This window comes from Nicotiana tomentosiformis, chromosome 4, assembly GCF_000390325.3.
Source record: "Nicotiana tomentosiformis chromosome 4, ASM39032v3, whole genome shotgun sequence".
Taxonomy (NCBI): domain Eukaryota; kingdom Viridiplantae; phylum Streptophyta; class Magnoliopsida; order Solanales; family Solanaceae; genus Nicotiana; species Nicotiana tomentosiformis.
This window is the reverse complement of record NC_090815.1, coordinates 129,426,772-129,443,707: the sequence shown is the minus strand read 5'-3', so window position 1 is coordinate 129,443,707 and position 16,936 is coordinate 129,426,772. Positions and strand designations below refer to the sequence as shown.

Sequence of the window (16,936 nt, the reverse complement as noted above, 5' to 3'; positions counted from 1 at the left end):
TTATACATTAATATCCTAAGTATTAGGTTTTACGGTTATTTTGATATATACTATATTTTGTTAAGGGTATTTCTGGTAAGAAAAAAGTCAAAACTGCTTCTGCTTCTGCTTTTGGGAAGAAGCTATTTTTTTCTGCTTCTCATAAACTGCTTCTGCTTCTTCCCAAAAGCACTTTTTTTTTTCCAAAAAAACTTGGCCAAACACCTCAAGTTAGGAAAAAACATGCTTTTGAGAAAAAAAAATACTTTTGGCCTTTTGAGAAGCTTGGCCAAACAGGCTATTAGCTACCTTTTGCACATAGATTTGATTGAAACTTGGAAAAAATAAATTTTTGAAGATGAGATGAAAAATAGTTTCTGAAAGTTAAAATTGTGTTTGGACATGCATTTTACTTGGAAAGAATTTGAAGTTCTGCGAGTAGAAAACTTCAAAAATTACTCTAGAGCTGTTTTTGGAATTCGAAGATTTTATTTTCAAAATCTGTCAAAAAATGGTTAAAATCTATAAACAAACAGATATTTAGAAGCAAATTTTTTAAAAAATAATCCAAATTTTATGATTATACGGGAGCTTACAACTAGTTCATCAAATCATTTCCTTATCAGGAAAATAATTAAAGCCGAAATGCCTTAAAATTACAATATGATTCATAAAACATTTGGCAAAAAAATATACTTTACGACTTAATATATGCATCAAAACAAAAAATGCATAACATGTGTTGTGTTTATTACTAATCATGATTAAGTCACATGTACGCACTCATTGAAATGTAAAATCTCAAAATGCATTCTTTCAACTTTAAATTCTTTTTAATTAATTCCCCCCCTCCTGTTTTTGACAGTTGGAACTTCCTGGTACTGATTTCTTATTTTAGCCAAACAAATTGAAAAAGAAAATAAAACAAAGTCTATGATCTTTGAAAGTCCCCAGTCACTCTGCCCCACCACTCCATAATCACAACCAGAAGAAAGAAGAAGTAAGGGGGAAAATGTAAACAGAAAAAAAACAGTTGTCTCTTTTGCTCTACCCATTCAATCTTTCCCCATTTTCTTTCCTCCATTTTCTTTCCCCAGATCCAATGCAACAAAATCTCAACTTTAAACCCATATATCTCTCTCCCTCTCATTTCCCTAATTCCAATTCCCCTCATTTCATAATCTGAAACCTTAAAACTAAAAATCCCCCTTTTTTTGCTCTCACTATTAAACCCTAATTTGCAAATTCTCTACCCTCATTTCACCAAGTTCTCTTCTTGATTGAGGGGTTTTACACCCAATTTCGAGAAAAAGTTAGAATTTTTACTTAAATTGTCGGTTTGAAGCCCTAATTTACAAGTTCTCTACCCTCAATTCACCAAGTTCTCTTTTTGGTTGAGGGTTTTCACAGCCAATTTCGAGAAACTTAGGAATTTGAGCTTGAATTGTCCGTTTGAAACCCTAAATTTTAGGACAATGGCTACAAGGGGAAGCAGATCGGAGAAGGTGAAGAGAATCTTCACGCAATTCGACGTTAACCGTGACGGTGGTCTTAACCGTGAGGAAATGGCAGCGTTAGTGGTCGCCGTAAACCCTAGGGTTAAATTCAGCGATGAGCAAATCAGCGCTATTCTCGATGAGGTTTTCCGTACGTACAGCGAGTTTATCGACAGCGAGAAGGGCCTCACCTACGACGGCCTTTTGCGTACCTACGACGACGGCGCTGGCGACGTGGATCGTGACTTCGACGCGCTTGGGCTGGAGTTTAAGCCGGAGGACAATATTGGAAGTTCCATAGCTGCAGCGGAAGAAGCATCATCATCGTCAATTGTGGATGATGAGAGAGTGATGGAGCCTCACAAGAAACTGCGGACTGCTGCGTGGGCAGCCTCTCCAAATCACGGCATTGTGTTTGATGACACGTGGAAGCTTGTGGATGACATTGAAATACTGATCAAGAGGCTTAAATCAAAACAAGCTAAAGATGGGAAGTTAAAGAATGATAATTCTGATGTGTACTCGGAAGGTTGGTCGAGAGAATTAGGTCCCTCGACTGAGATTTCAGATAAACGGGTGGTTTGGGAGGAGACTGGGCATGACTATGGTGTGTTTGTGAAGGAGTTGGGTGTGTTGAGGTCGAGGGCAGACGGGTCGAGGTCGAGGGAAGAAGCTTTTGATGGTCACATGGCAATTGGTAGAGTTTTGTATGATCAGCATTTGTTTAAGGAAGCACTAGTTAGCTTTAAGAGAGCTTGTGAGTTGCAGCCTGCTGATGTTAGGCCACATTTTCGGGCTGGAAATTGTTTGTACGTGCTCGCGAGGCATCGTGGGGCAAAAGAGGAGTTCTTACTTGCATTGGAGGCTGCTGAAGCTGGTGGTAGTCAGTGGGCTTATTTGCTTCCTCAGATTCATGTGAATTTGGGTATTGCTCTTGAAGGTGAAGGTATGGTTATTAGTGCCTGTGAACATTATAGAGAGGCTGCTATCTTGTGTCCCACTCATTTTAGAGCTTTGAAACTTTTGGGTAGTGCGCTTTTTGGTGTGGGTGAGTATAAGGCAGCTGTTAAGGCATTAGAAGAGGCTATTTATATGAAGAGTGATTACGCCGATGCGCATTGTGATCTTGCTTCTGCATTGCACGCGATGGGCGATGATGATAATGCAATTAAGGAGTTTCAGAGAGCTATTGATTTGAAACCTGGTCATGTTGATGCGTTGTATAATTTAGGTGGACTTTACATGGATATGGGTAGATACCAGCGTGCTTCGGAGATGTACACGAGGGTACTAAGTGTTTGGCCGAATCATTGGAGAGCGCAGCTCAATAAGGCTGTCGCTTTATTGGGGGCTGGGGAAACCGAGGAAGCTAAGAAAGCTTTGAAAGAAGCTCTGAAGATGACTAACAGAGTGGAATTGCATGATGCAATCGCACACTTGAAACAGCTTCAGAAGAAGAGGTTGAAGGGGAATGGAAGTGGTAATGGGGAGGAGGCCTTTATCATTGTTGAACCCTCAAAGTTTAAGACCATGGGTGAGAAGACCACATTGAGACCAGATTTATCCACTGCTCTTGATATTAGAAGTTTTCAGAGGATTACTCGTCTTAATCGTTGTGATGTTGATCAGATAAAGAAGGAAATAGGTGAGACTGATGTATCATTGTCTTATTCTGGTGGTGTAGCTGAAAAGTCAATACGCAAGGCTTCACTGGAGGAGATTCTGGACAGATTGCTTAAATTCTTGAAGCCAGAGACATTTATAGGAGCTGTTAAAGCCATTAACCAGAAAATTCTCTCTGTTTTAGATGAGTCAGAATCAGGTAGGGTGGATCTTGGCATGTTTTTTGCCGTTCTTGCTCCTGTCTGTGGAGGATCACCAGACAAAAGAAAACGCATAGCATATGAGGCGCTTTTGTGGCGTCCTGTGAATGAAGGTAGCAACCAGATAAGGAAAACTGATGCTCAGAGGTACATCAAGCTGCTAAGAGCTATTTATATTCCTTCCCATGGAGCAAGTGAAATGTTGGAAATTCACGGGCAGATGGACACATCATTGGTGTCTTTAGCAGAATTCACGGCGATGTTTGATGATCCTGATTGGGGTTTTGGTATTATGTCCACTTTACTGAAGCTTGAATATGGGGATAGGAATCGTCATGGTAGCCATGTTTGTGCAACTTGCCGCTACCCCATTATAGGGTCTCGCTTTAAGGAGATAAAATCGCATTTCAGTTTGTGCAGTCAATGTTACAGTGAAGGAAAAGTACCACCAACCAGCAAGCAAGAAGAGTATAGATTTAAAGAATATGCTACTGAATCTGAGGCAGTGAAAGATAAGTGCATGTGGTTTGGAATCCATTCTAAAGGCTCCTCCTCGCCTGCTGCTGCTTCCTAGCTATTCGAGTGTTAAGATCTCAGATGTTCAGGGTGTGAATTATATTAGCATATGAAACATGTTCTGTGGGCGTCATGCCTTTGTACAATAATCCTTTCGAGCTGTGACCATCAATTCTTTGTTTAAAGGCAGTATTGTAGAGACTTGTTGGTTCTTTGGGTGCCTTCATCTTTGTTTTCTGACTCCTTTTAGGTGTTGTATCTCATGTAAGTTCATCAGTGTAAAGTTCTATTTTCCCCTTGATTTGTTCATTTTGTAGTATTTGTGGCTATGGATGGGAGTGCATTGCATTATCCAACAATTGATTCCAGTTATCAGCACAAGAGTGTTTGTTTCTAGACTTTTAGAAAAGCTTAAGGGCATGGGACTTATGATTCCTTTCATTCTTGAACTTACCTTTTGCAAACTATTGTTACCCTCGTGCTGAAAATAAATTTGTTAGAAATAGAGAAACTAACTTCAAAGTTTCATTTGTAGCTGGCTGTTCAATTACACAGGTCATATTGGGTATTCCCTTCTTTCACCTTCTTTCTTCTTGTGATTTGGAATTAACTGATTATAACTACACTATTTAGGGCCAAAAAGCCAGTGAGCTAGTTGAAAATGAATAGAAAACATTAAGTTATGATTTGGAAGAACAGTCTTTTTGCACTGTAGAAGAAAAATGTTGAAGACATAGAGAAATGCAAGATTAGTTTGTGTACAATAGACCTTTGTGGTCCGGTCCTTTGTCCGAACCCCGCGCATACAGAGGCGGATCTAGAATTTTTATAATATGGGTGCCCCATTATAAAAGGGGAAAAAATAAAAGTATTAAGTGAGAATTGATCTTTATTCCTCTTAAGTAAATAACTTAGCATTCAATCAAGTGAACCATTTAGTCTTTTTGGATCATGGGTGCTAGTAGGTAATATTTGATCAATTTTAAAAAATATCTACATAAAATATTTAGTTTGGCGTAAAGATCATGGATTTACGTGCCCACATACAATGAGTTACGGATATGTTTCTGCGCGCATAACGAGAGTCTAGTGAACCAAACTATATTTTTGGACAAAAATGATTGAATTGACCACTCTTGGGTCCATGCGACTCTGCGACTGCCTGACAGGTGTATATAGCAAGCAATACTCTAATCAATTAAAAGGGAATGTTGGTGAAATGTTTAGCCGGTCTGGACTGCACAAATCATGTGAAAAAAGAGAATCTTGGCATTAAAGAAATGGTAAGTCTGAAGCTATAATAATTAAGCAATCAGACAATGATGAAGTAGATGCACAAATGCAAATTCTTTGATCCAATCACTAGGAACATTAATTAGTTAACATCCCTTTTATTATTTCGGAATGTGGTTAGCTGGAAAATCCCTTTAATGCCGAGACTATTTCTCTACGCAATTTAAAAAGAAACGAAGAGAAAAGGACATGAAAAGGCAAATGGTATTTAGTAATTTAGTATTTATTTAGATTAAAGATTGGCGTATCTGGCCAAGGGCTGCACCTAGATTGGAAAGTGTATTTGATTGTTAATTGGCTGGAATATCTATGCTCATACGTTAAAATGATGATTTGCTGCCATTTAAAGTAGTTCTAGTATTATAGTGGAATAATTGCAAATAATACACACGAGTATTAAACTCGACTGGGACCTCATTCTCATTATGAATCATGATGATTCATCATCTCTTTGTAGTCTTTTACTTTAAGGCTTACACAAATGTCGGGAGGTTCAGAATTTAAATTATATGAATAAAATTTTACTATTTATTGTAATTCTAATAAATTTTTACATAATAAATTTATGTTCCGCGTCGAAAGTTATGAGTTCAATTAAACATGTACTAATAAAGTACGTCCGCATCTGCGAATGTCTATAAGGCATTCTCGGGGAAAAGGTGTAAATTTGTTCCTACAAGTTAAGATTGCTTAATTATTCCCCGTTAAACTTTTGGTACATCAATATCCTTGTTGTTAGTTAATCGTGTCGATTTTGTTCTAACATGAAATGAGAGGTCTCCGTGTGTTCAAATTCTTCTACAAACTATTAAAATTACTAAAGAATTGGTGCTTTGTTAGGGGTCAAGGGCAAAAGTGAAACTTTTCTTAATGGCGGAGGCAATATTAGATCAAAAGTTTAACAAAGGGGCAAGTTATATTCAATTTCGAATAGTATAGGAGCAAATTTGATTACTTTTGTTTGTAATATACTTTTGATGTTATAAGGAAAATGCTCTTAAATAAATAACAACTCCGTTGTAGTCTAGGTGGTTAGGATACTCGGCTCTCACCCGAGAGACCCGGGTTCAAGTCCCGGCAACGGAATTAACTTTTTAAAATTTCCCCTCTACCTTTTTACTTTTTCCAAAATGCATTAATAAATGAACGTTTCGTCTTTTAAACTTTCGCCTGCTAAAACTTTCAACCTAATCGCAAACTACGTAGCATTTTGAATTTTCTCTTATAAAGAACTAGTTTAGGATAAGAAATTTACACTAGCTTTTTCTCGTTGCTAAATTAAATAAATAAACAAATGGACGTTTGTCTTTTCAAAGTTTTTTACAACTTGTTTAGGGAGTAATATTTTTGAGAGTCGCTTAGAAGAACTAGTTTTTTACCAGAAATTTGCTATGGTGGATTTAATTAACATCATCAACTGGTAATTGTAGTAACAGTAACATTATCAGAGCCAACTATAGTTCAGAAACGTAAAATTGAGGTTTTGGCAGCTTTTAGCAAAAAAACAAATCAAGCATTGTTCAATTTTTTTATTTCTATTTTATCTTCAATTGGGTGGGGAGAGTTCAAAGCAAAGGTAATATTTGGTGAATATCGAACTCTACAGCTTTAAATTACATGACACTTACTTTATCGATGAATTATTTTTACATATCCAGAATTTTAAGATAGAGTACCATGACACCTGAGTTTCCAAGAAAGATGAAAGAAAGAGAATGAAAAAAAAAATTAACTGAAAGAAAACATGTAACCAATAAAAAAAGGAAACAAAATAGTATGTTTAACTAGAAAAAGCGGCAGGGGATTTAACCTTGTTTATTACATTAATATATAATTCAAAAGAAGAAAGAGTACGGGATCGAACCCTTAACTAAAAAATAGAAGGTACAGTAGGGTCTGGGGAGGTTAGTGTGTACGCAGACATTACCCTTACCCTAGGGTAGAGAGGCTGTTTCCGATAAACCAATAGAGTAACTCACTCTTGTCATGTTCATGTATGTATTTAGTAATACACAAACAAGAAAATTAGCATTATAAAGAATTTGGATCTGTGACGACATGAGCTGTTTCCAAAATCGTGCATGCAAGAACCGTGATTATGTCATTCGCCATGCATGAAACCCTCAAATACTAAAACAACTTCAACTTAAACATCAAAACAGAGTCTCATTTTTTTCCTTAAAAACTTCTTATTTCTATAAATTGACAAAACTCATCCTACAATTCTGCTAATATAAGCACATATATAATCAAAACAAGGCGCAGTTTAGGCACAATATAATACATCAGTTACGCATGTCAATCTTTACTGTAAGGTCACTCATGCAAATTCTATGCATGTTGGTTATTATAGTACCAAACAAGATGTTACCTCCTACATATGCAGAGAAATCGCCGTTATCGTCATCAGCTTCACCAGCATTGGTGATATTCCAACTCCAGGATTTACAGCACAACAACAATTACGCCTCAATCCAGGAAGAACAACTAAACAAGCTCAAAGACGTCGAAAAATCTCAATCTCAGACAGAACAAGAGTATCAAGATTATGGTTTCTGGGATCCTGCACCATACTTTGGCGGAGGTGACCCAGCTCCTGTTCCTCATGGGAAGGACCATAAACCAAAGGAGCAAAAAGCAAACTGATCTGAACGCAGTTATTAGACTATAATTCACACGAGTACTCAGTAACTGCAATCATCGTTTCGTTTAGGTACACTTACATTTATGTCAACTTACTTAGGTTATAAAGCATACATGATATGAGGCTATGATGTAAGTAAGAGTTGTAATCTGTTTGATTCAGATAGCCATTCTCAAGGATGCTATTAAAGATTAACCAGTATCTGTAATCTAAAACACGACATACAGGTTCCATTAGCTTATGATCAATTTATTCCTCGCAGCAGAAAAAGAATCAACAAAAGCAATAAATGAGACATATATAAGTTTCAGTTGTGAGCAGCTCCGAAAACTTTTATAATGAAAAACCATATTGCAATTATAGCCGGGCAGTAGAAGAACTCAAGAACCGAAACCTGAAGGTTCAGTTTGAGCAGCTGACTTGTCCTAGCAAAGTAACTCAAATTATCCAGTACCTTTATACGGAATTCCAAGGATCCAATTCCAATCCACAATCATAAACTTTACAGAAATGATTCTCATTTTAAACAAACGGAAGGCACAAATTTTGCAAACCGTTCAAAAACTAACGGGAAGGTTAAAACTCCAGTAGCATCATAAACTGTAAGCAAGCTTATCTAGAATGTCAACACTCTTGCATATTCCACCAATAAATAAACAAAAACTTGCATCAAGCTGCAACTCTGCTTGACCATGCACATCCATTAACGTAGCTGAGAACTGTATTGAAGATCTATCGTGTATTATATACCATCTAAGAGGATAAAAGCTTTCGAATATCGTCTAATTGAAGAGCATGAGTCAACCAAAAGCTCCTATTTTTGAATATCCAACTACAGCTGCTAAGGCTCGACTTTGAAGAACAGAAGCAAAACAATGTCACCTGTGAGAGAATAAACAGACCAAGATTCTCAGTTTTTTTTTTCCAAACCACAAGCTACTCCACTGTTAAATTTGAAAAAAAACATTAAATATTTCACAAGTAAATTGCCATCATGAAATCAAAATAATGAAGCCAACTATAATTATATTTAGTGCCTCCTCGAGTCCACGTTTACTTATTTCTTTTAGGGAAGATAGGAAGAACACCATTATTAAAACATAATAAAGTTGATGATTCCCGCCAGGAATCGGATGCTAGACGAAATATTAACTGTGAACATCTAGCTAGCTGTAAAGTGACATGTCAAAACTGCATAATATTAAAGTCTGGTTATTTATGGCTCTTAACATTGAACATTTCAAATTTCAGGCTCTTTTTGTTTGTCTACAGAGAAACAGCAATGCTGTAGAAGAGTTCAATTATCATTGGCTTAGAACCAGTAAACAGGGAAGCTGGATTAATTGGAGTTGTTGAGTTAGCCTGAGGTAATCCTTTTTGCAATTGTGGGAAAACAATGAGCTTTAAACCAAACAAAATTTCAAATAAATAAGCCCAGATTTGAGAAGGGATTGTGAACACCAACTCAGGGAGAGCAATTTTAACAGTAATTTCAGCAATGATGATGTAGAAGAATTTATTAGAAAGAATTTAGATTTTAATAGGAGAAAGAAGGGAGAGTTCTCTAAGAATAGGAGATTGGACTAGTAATGCACCCTAAATTAAGGCTGAACAAAGCACCAAGGATCCAACCAAAACTTCATGCACCGCCCTTTATGTTTTCCATCAGACTTAAAAAGCCACCGATGCACATTACTTCCCCTTGAACTCTGACATACAAAAGTATACAGGCATGTGTACGTCGCCAGAACTTGACACACAAATTCTGAAGGGATACTCACATGAGATGTATGGCAGATGGACCAGTAAAAGCAGCAACCTTCTGAGCACGCTGTGCTTCACACTTATACAGCCCCTTCATTTCTTTTTTCATACGACGAGCCTCACGCCGTTCTTCCTTCACAGCAGCCTGCAAAGGTAGAACCTTAATGTTAACAGTATATCAGTTGCATTATGCACAAAAGCGAAGATAAAAGAAAGGCAGAAGGCGCAGGCAAAGTGAAGAACAAGCTCAGCAAAGAGATATCCGCCTAAGTGCAATATATATCGAGCAATGAGATTCCACAATAAATAATATTGATATACAACCATAGACCTTTCTTTCTTTCTTTTCCTCCTTTGACTCTTCACCATGTTGCTTTCTTTTGAGTTGTTCTAACTTTGAGTTATCCTTTTCCTCCTTTTCTGAACTTTGCTTTTTCTTATCCTCCTTTTGCACGGCATGCTTACCCTTGCTTGGCAAATAGTCAACCGGAAGCTTCTCTTTTCCTTTTAGGGATATTATAGGCGAGGCTTCAGAAATAGCAGGGAGCAACTTTTTTCTCCTCGCTCCAGGAGCTACAATTTTTCCAGGGTGGTTATCAAGATTTGAATACGTTGACACTATAGTTTCACAATCCCATACTTCTGAGTTGCTGCTGCTTTCATCTAAAACAGCCGCCTCTTCCTCTGGACCTTCATTTTCATACTTTTCAGCATATTCTTTGCACCGGCTTATGACATCAGCTGCAGGTTCAAGCAATTCCCCATCATCTGGTCCATTATTATCAAGTTCCATGCCATCAATGGCACACTCCTTAAATGCATGATTAAGCTTTTCTGCAAGGGACTCTTGACACTCATTGTCCTCAATCATATCATCATCATATTCATCTTCGGTATTGGAGCCATACTCTTGAAGTTCAAGCTGAAAAGGTGAGATGCAAGACAGTGATAAGATAATTAAACAATATCAGAGAACAAGCAGACATTATCTTAAATAGGCAGACATAATATCAACTCACTAGTGAATTAAAAACTTACAAGAGACTTAAGGACCCTCAAGACTTTTGTTAAATTTACAAGGAGGCCTACGAAGCAGACTATATTATTATTCTTATTCTCCTACCTAAAAGCAAGTAGACTCCAAATTTAAACAAGGAAACGTCATATAAATCCAAATGAAGCAAACTCTGCTAAATTACTACAAAAATAGAAAATGACCAAACTACTATACACACCATAAGCTTAACCAAATACGCAAAAACCTAGAAGCAACTTAGAAATGAAAATAAAATGTAAAGCTAAACCTACAAATCAGTACATGCTTATGGCTTCAATGATGTCAAACAAACTATTTTATCTTATTTTCCTCTTTCAGCCCATCACTAAACGATTTACGATTTTTTCTAGCCCAATGAACAGACACTGTGATATGAAACCAGTCATCAGAACAAAAATGGTCAAGGAATGAGTCTAACAGCTTGCTGAAAAACAATAGTGTTAAGCAAACATAAACAGCAGTACTTCCAAATACTATTTCAAGTTTCAAATAGTAACAGTTTAAACCTTAATAGGATGTACTAATTAGAACTTAGAAGTACAGTCTGAGGGAAGAAGATAAGAGCTTTAGTGGAAATACCTAATACGTATAAACACAGATGTAAATATAAACTCAATCTCAGCTGAAAACATGTCATTTGTATGTATCTGAAGTTGTATTAGTTGATGCTGAAAAAGGATAATAAAAAATCTTTCTACAAGTAATTACCATGATAAGAGACAAAAGGTTGCTTAGATTGCCTCTATTAGTAAGCAAAACGAACAAAGGAGAAATAAAACTTTGCAAAGAAACAATGTCTTGGGAAAATGCTCTTAAGGCAGATACTGAAATTTTATACCTAATGGAGCGGGCCTAACGGTCAAAGGGTTGGAGTAACAACCTTAAGAATCAAGATTTGAACGCCTCAGAGGCAATACTGGGTAAATTCTTTTTTCTTTTCCTTTTCGCATTGCCGAGCCAGCGCACCTCCACTATTCTACAATGCCCTGCAGCCTCCCACCATAACTAGGTAAATTCTTCCCATCTAACTAAGACATCGTGGGAAAAGCTACTCAATACTTGTGCTAGTGCGAGGTAGTATCTAGAAAGTAACCCAATGAATATCAAGATGAGCACCATTCCAGAAGGCCCGGAACCACATTATCAGAGAAAAGGCAAATTATACCAATTAGAACATTTAACACGGGCTGAGGTCCTCTTATAACATAATTATGGTCTCTTTAGCTAGCTTTATTTGCAGTAATTGCTCTCTTGTAAGTTGTGATCAGGCTAGTAAAATAATAACCTCGCGTATTTGTACAGGTAAAAAAGGAGAACAAACTGCTTACCAGATCAAACTGTTCATCCAGAAGGCGGCGTGCTCTTGGCTTCTCTTCAAAAGTTGCAAATTTGGCCTCATTTCTCTGTACATGCCCAGCTGTATCATTGCGTCCTACTTTGTCAAGGTTCGATTTCTCTGGCAAGCGTAAATTGTCATCAAGTTCCACATTAACTGCCCCATCGTGTAGGTTTGCCTTAATCATAAAATCTTCCTCTAATTCTAAATCCTCCACATCAGACCCAAAATGTGACAAATCACTGTCATCGAGTAAGGCAGCAACTTCAGGATCCAATGCCTTCTGAACTCTTACCCCTACTGTCTTGGCTGCCACATTGTATACAGACTTCTCGTTGTAATCATCATTCACTTTCGCAACCTCGACTTTTGAAGCATCATATGCCTAGCCAAAACCAAAAATTTGTTAACTTAAAATAACAAGCCACAAAGCTAACGCCTTTAAAATTCATTAAACATTCTTTGCTTTTTCTCCCTTTAGATGAGTATACTGGTAAGAACATATACTACCCAGATCCGAGCCAAAAGGCCGAGAAAGGTACAATTTTGATGAGTATAATATTCATAGAACCTCAAATAGAGCAGAATGGTATAAAGGATTTTATATATCCACGTGCCAATCAAATGGCAATTGAGGGATACTTAATTGTATAATCAAACTAATTCAATCAAAGCTGACATCTCATTACTAACTCTGTACAATTACATAAGACAGAACAATACTACTACAACAATTATGCCTCGGTCTCAAACAAGTTGGGGTCGGATATATGAACCATGTTACTCCATTTAAACTCATCTATAATTCTTTCTGCATAATTATATATACTAATGAATTAGACTAAATATTCAACCAAAGCTAACATATTTAGGCAGAAAAAGTAAAAGTGAAGCTTTAATAACAAAAAATATAACGTCCTAATTTTATAGGTCAAATGCGTTTATACAATAATTCAATAGAATTAACGAACCTTAACATCATGTGGAAGCTCATTAAGCTTAGCTTTGGGATTCTCATAATAAGCAGAGCCGCCACCAGTATTCTTAATCTCCCTCAAGTGAGTTAAATAATTATACCCATCGTCGGGAAACCCAAGTTCCAATATCTCCTTTCTAACATCATCCGGTAGTTGAGTTCGGGTACCCGAAAACCCGGCCCAACCATCTTCATCTTCCGGAGCATCCGCGAAGATTGAGTTCGGGTCATCACCGTTGTGTTCATCGGCGTCAAAGTTTTCGATTGAGTAGTTATTGTTGTCAACTCTGACGAATACTCTGTCTGTGGCGGCGGAGGGTCCGGATTCGTAAACCGGATCCGAGGAATCGCGGGCGAATAACTGGAATGTAGCTGCTTTCTTCTTGTCGATGAACTTCTTCTTCCCCATTGATTACACACAAGTAGTAATCTCCGGCACAGAGAGTATGTTGGAACTCTGATTTTTAGCCGTAGAGACGCTTTTGTATGCTAAAACCCTAAAACCAGAGAGCCACATGACACGTGAGTATCACGTGACAGTTTTTGTAATTCAGTTGAAATACAGTAGTTTGTTTTTTAATTACATAAACATAAAAACTTAAAGGGAACTAAACATAACTGTTACAATTTAAAAGAAATATAATAAATTCGTAGCATGAAATTCAATATTATAATTGTGGCAGAAAAATATTTATATTTATAGCACACAGTTCCATTAAAATAGGAATATTAATTATTAATTTCTAAACATAAGCAATTTGAATGGAAAGTCAATAATTCTTTGTACAAAAATCATGCATTTTTTTCTCTTTATCTACTAGTTTTCCTTCTTTTTCTTCATCTTCTTAATTTTATTTTCTACCGAAGCCAATATATTTTCTAAATTTGTTCCATTCGTTTTCTTTTTAATTATCTTTCTTAAGTTTTTCTCTTCCTTCTTCCTTCCTTTCTTAATATCAAGATCTTACTTCGATAATAATATACGTTAATATATACAAAATGTATATTAAAAAAAATATTGAATTAACACATATAAATATACAAAACATATACATAAAAAATACATCTTCAATTAAGATGACACTTAGACATGTGAAATATACATAAAAATATATCTTAAATTTAATTAAGATGGCATATAAATATACAAAATATATATATATATATATAAAATACATCCTATATAAAATACATCCTGAATTAAAATGGCACTTGACCTATAAAATATATTTTAAATATACGTTAAAAATATATCTTAAAATAAGATGGCACTTCACAAATAAATATATAAAAATTATATATAAAAAAATATATTTTGAATTAAAGTGATACTTGGTATACAAAGTATAAAAGACATATAAATCAATACATCTTGAATTTAGGTGGCATTCACATATGCATCAGATTTTAAAAAATGGAGTGAAGAAGATGAATGTTGGGCTTAATTTTTGTAATATGCTAATAATGAAAAAAAAAGTGCTCTTTATGGAATAAGCAATAAATGATGCTATTTTTTAAAATAATAGTTAAAAATGGATAAATGTGTAAAACCTTTTTTAAACCAATCCAAACGGGCGCCAAATCAACACTAAGTTAATCTAAAGATGTATATGCTTCTTTTGCATTTGTTATGTCTCGTTACATAATTTATGGTGGATGAAATTGGTAAATAGTAAGATTCTACCATCTAAAGTTTATTAATTAAGAATGTTGGTTTCGCTTTTCTTCTAGATAAAAGAGATGTGATTTTTCTGCCTACAGATTGAAAAGCTATTGAATCAATTCGGACTAACCCAACTATCCATCTTAAATTTTACGGTCTGTACGAATTATACGTTAGAACTAATGTGACACCAACTATTTTTGATCTCTTTATTCGCAGTAGTGATCGGAGTTGAATTGAAAAAATTCCACCTAACATTTTTCCTTATTTTGCTGTTATCCCTTTACTCTTTTTATTTTTGTACTTGTTATGTATTTGCTTATGCGCCATGGTGATAATGGAACTTGACTGTTTAACCAAAATGCAAACAAGTGTTTTCCCGATAGAAGGAGAAGTTTAGAAACTAGCCTTATTTTCTTTATTATTGTCGTTAATTTACTTTCTTTGTTTTTTACTTATAATACAAGCAGTATTCTGTGATTTCTCAGTTTCTTGTGTTGATTATACATTGTTAAGGTAGCATTTTTTGCGTATTGTGTTGACTCATTAGGCATAAACTCGAGAGATAAAAATAGATAAAGGACTTCCAGTCCTGTCAGGTACTCCAACTCGTGCAAAGTGTATTAGACATAGTCGGAATCATGATTTCAGCTTTATGGGTTACGTCAAATACTAACAACTAGGTTCTAAATTTAATATTTGTTCAGTTTTAATGAATTTCTTAACATAAATATACAATTTGAGCAAAAGCTACTAGGTTTGGCTAAACTCGTAGGCGGGCTTCTAGCTCCGCCACTGGTATTAGATTAGTTCTAATTAATTACCCTTTAAATTGTGCTTATCTAGAAGACTAGAATTGATCAGTTTTTTCCAAGATGTATTATACTCTTAGAAAAAATTAGTCGGATCAAACTATATATGTTAATTGTGTTAAATCGAACGGGGTAATCGTGTTATATCAAACATGGTATCATATAAAATAGGATATTATAGAAATGTTTGACTGTATATGTTAATCGTGTTATATCAAACGGGCCAAATGAGGATGTTAAAGAGGTTTGACCGTATATGTTAATCCTGTTATATCAAACAGGGTATCTTATAAAATAAGTTGAATATATTTTAAATCATCCATGCGATACTATTATTTGGGTTAACAAAGGTGGTGTATGCAATGTATATAATTAATACTAATAGTCATGGTTCAGTTACTTATTGTTACCTAGATCTCTCTTCAGAATCTTCGTATATTCAAATTAAGTAACACCAATTACAATCTAATCAACACAAACCATTTATTCTCTCACAGTTGATAGAGTTCAACTAGGATTAGAAGTCCTCCTACATATTCTTTTTGTTAGTAATATAATTCAACTCTAGGACTATATTTGGCTAGTGTTCTTGTTTTGCTTTTTAAGATCCACACTACCCAATCATGCACTAGTATGTTTGTATTCCTCATTTTCAGACCAAATTATGCTAGAATTCATATTATACGACCAAGTTCTTGTTTTGCAACACCTAAACAAATGACAACTATAATAATGCCTCAACAAATGAAGAAAACCAGCGATAAAAATCGATACTGATGATTCCTTGGATTCCTCCCGTAACAAAGCTTATCGTCTTTCAATGAGTCTCAACTTGCTTTCCAATAAATTAATTGTTCCAAATCAAACACCAAACTCCTTGAAGACAAGGAAATTGAAGAAAATAACGCTTGATTTGAAGTGGGTTGTATTGAATTTTAAAATTTAATTGGGTCAATTGACATTTTTTAGATATGTTGCACTTAGTTTTGGATTTAATTAGAAATAGTCCAATATTTTTGCTTCTGAGTTCTTCCCAGATGGAGCAGATATTGATGAAATATTTGGTGAGAGTGGAGTGAGGACGAAGCAAGGGTGGTTGGTCGTGGCGGAGAGACTGATGTTGTTATCAATTTCAAGATATTATTTTTTATTGTATATAATTTTTGAGTTGTGTAAATTTTATAATTTTTGTGAAGAAGAATGTTATCTAGAGGATTTAAAAAGAAAATTGGTGAGAAGCTTGAAAATGTGAAGATGACTGATTCAGGCGACAAATGAGAGCGAAGAAGAAGAAAGATAATAGTAAATATAAAAAAAAAAAATACATTTCAGCTATTCTTTGTGAAACTCACTCTTTGTGCTACATGTGCATGAAGGGTTCAATAGGTACACTTCGGTGAGTGTTTGAGCGTCTAATAAGTACAGGGGTTAGTTGAGGTGTTTAAATGGATTTTGCTGTCAACATTAAGGGGCAGTCTATGTATTTGGCCTTATAATATGATTACTAGCAAGCTATTGTGACATTTATATCACGACCAAAACTAATGGGCCGCGACGGGCACCCGGTACCTTATTCA

At 35.6% G+C, this 16,936-nt stretch overlaps 2 protein-coding genes and 1 non-coding gene across 3 annotated transcripts; 2 read left to right on the top strand and 1 right to left on the bottom strand.

Moving 5' to 3' along the window:
* The first annotated feature begins 926 nt into the window (after nt 1-926).
* On the top strand, nt 927-4,123 carry LOC104085517 (uncharacterized TPR repeat-containing protein At1g05150-like). The gene has a single exon (XM_070200243.1). It carries the CDS (start codon nt 1,455-1,457, stop codon nt 3,870-3,872), a length of 2,418 nt encoding a protein of 805 aa, XP_070056344.1. The 5' UTR covers nt 927-1,454; the 3' UTR covers nt 3,873-4,123.
* A 1,997-nt stretch (nt 4,124-6,120) lies between these two features.
* TRNAE-CUC (transfer RNA glutamic acid (anticodon CUC)) lies at nt 6,121-6,193 on the top strand. Its single transcript has one exon. It is a non-coding gene; the product is annotated as a tRNA-Glu (tRNA).
* Nucleotides 6,194-8,185: 1,992 nt separating this feature from the next.
* On the bottom strand, nt 8,186-13,343 carry LOC104085516 (uncharacterized). The gene is made up of 5 exons (XM_009589571.3): nt 12,880-13,343; nt 11,901-12,293; nt 9,847-10,437; nt 9,533-9,660; nt 8,186-8,633 (listed from the first exon to the last, which is right to left on the bottom strand). Exons 1-5 carry the CDS (start codon nt 13,291-13,293, stop codon nt 8,630-8,632), a joined length of 1,530 nt encoding a protein of 509 aa, XP_009587866.1. The 5' UTR covers nt 13,294-13,343; the 3' UTR covers nt 8,186-8,629.
* Nucleotides 13,344-16,936: the final 3,593 nt, after the last annotated feature.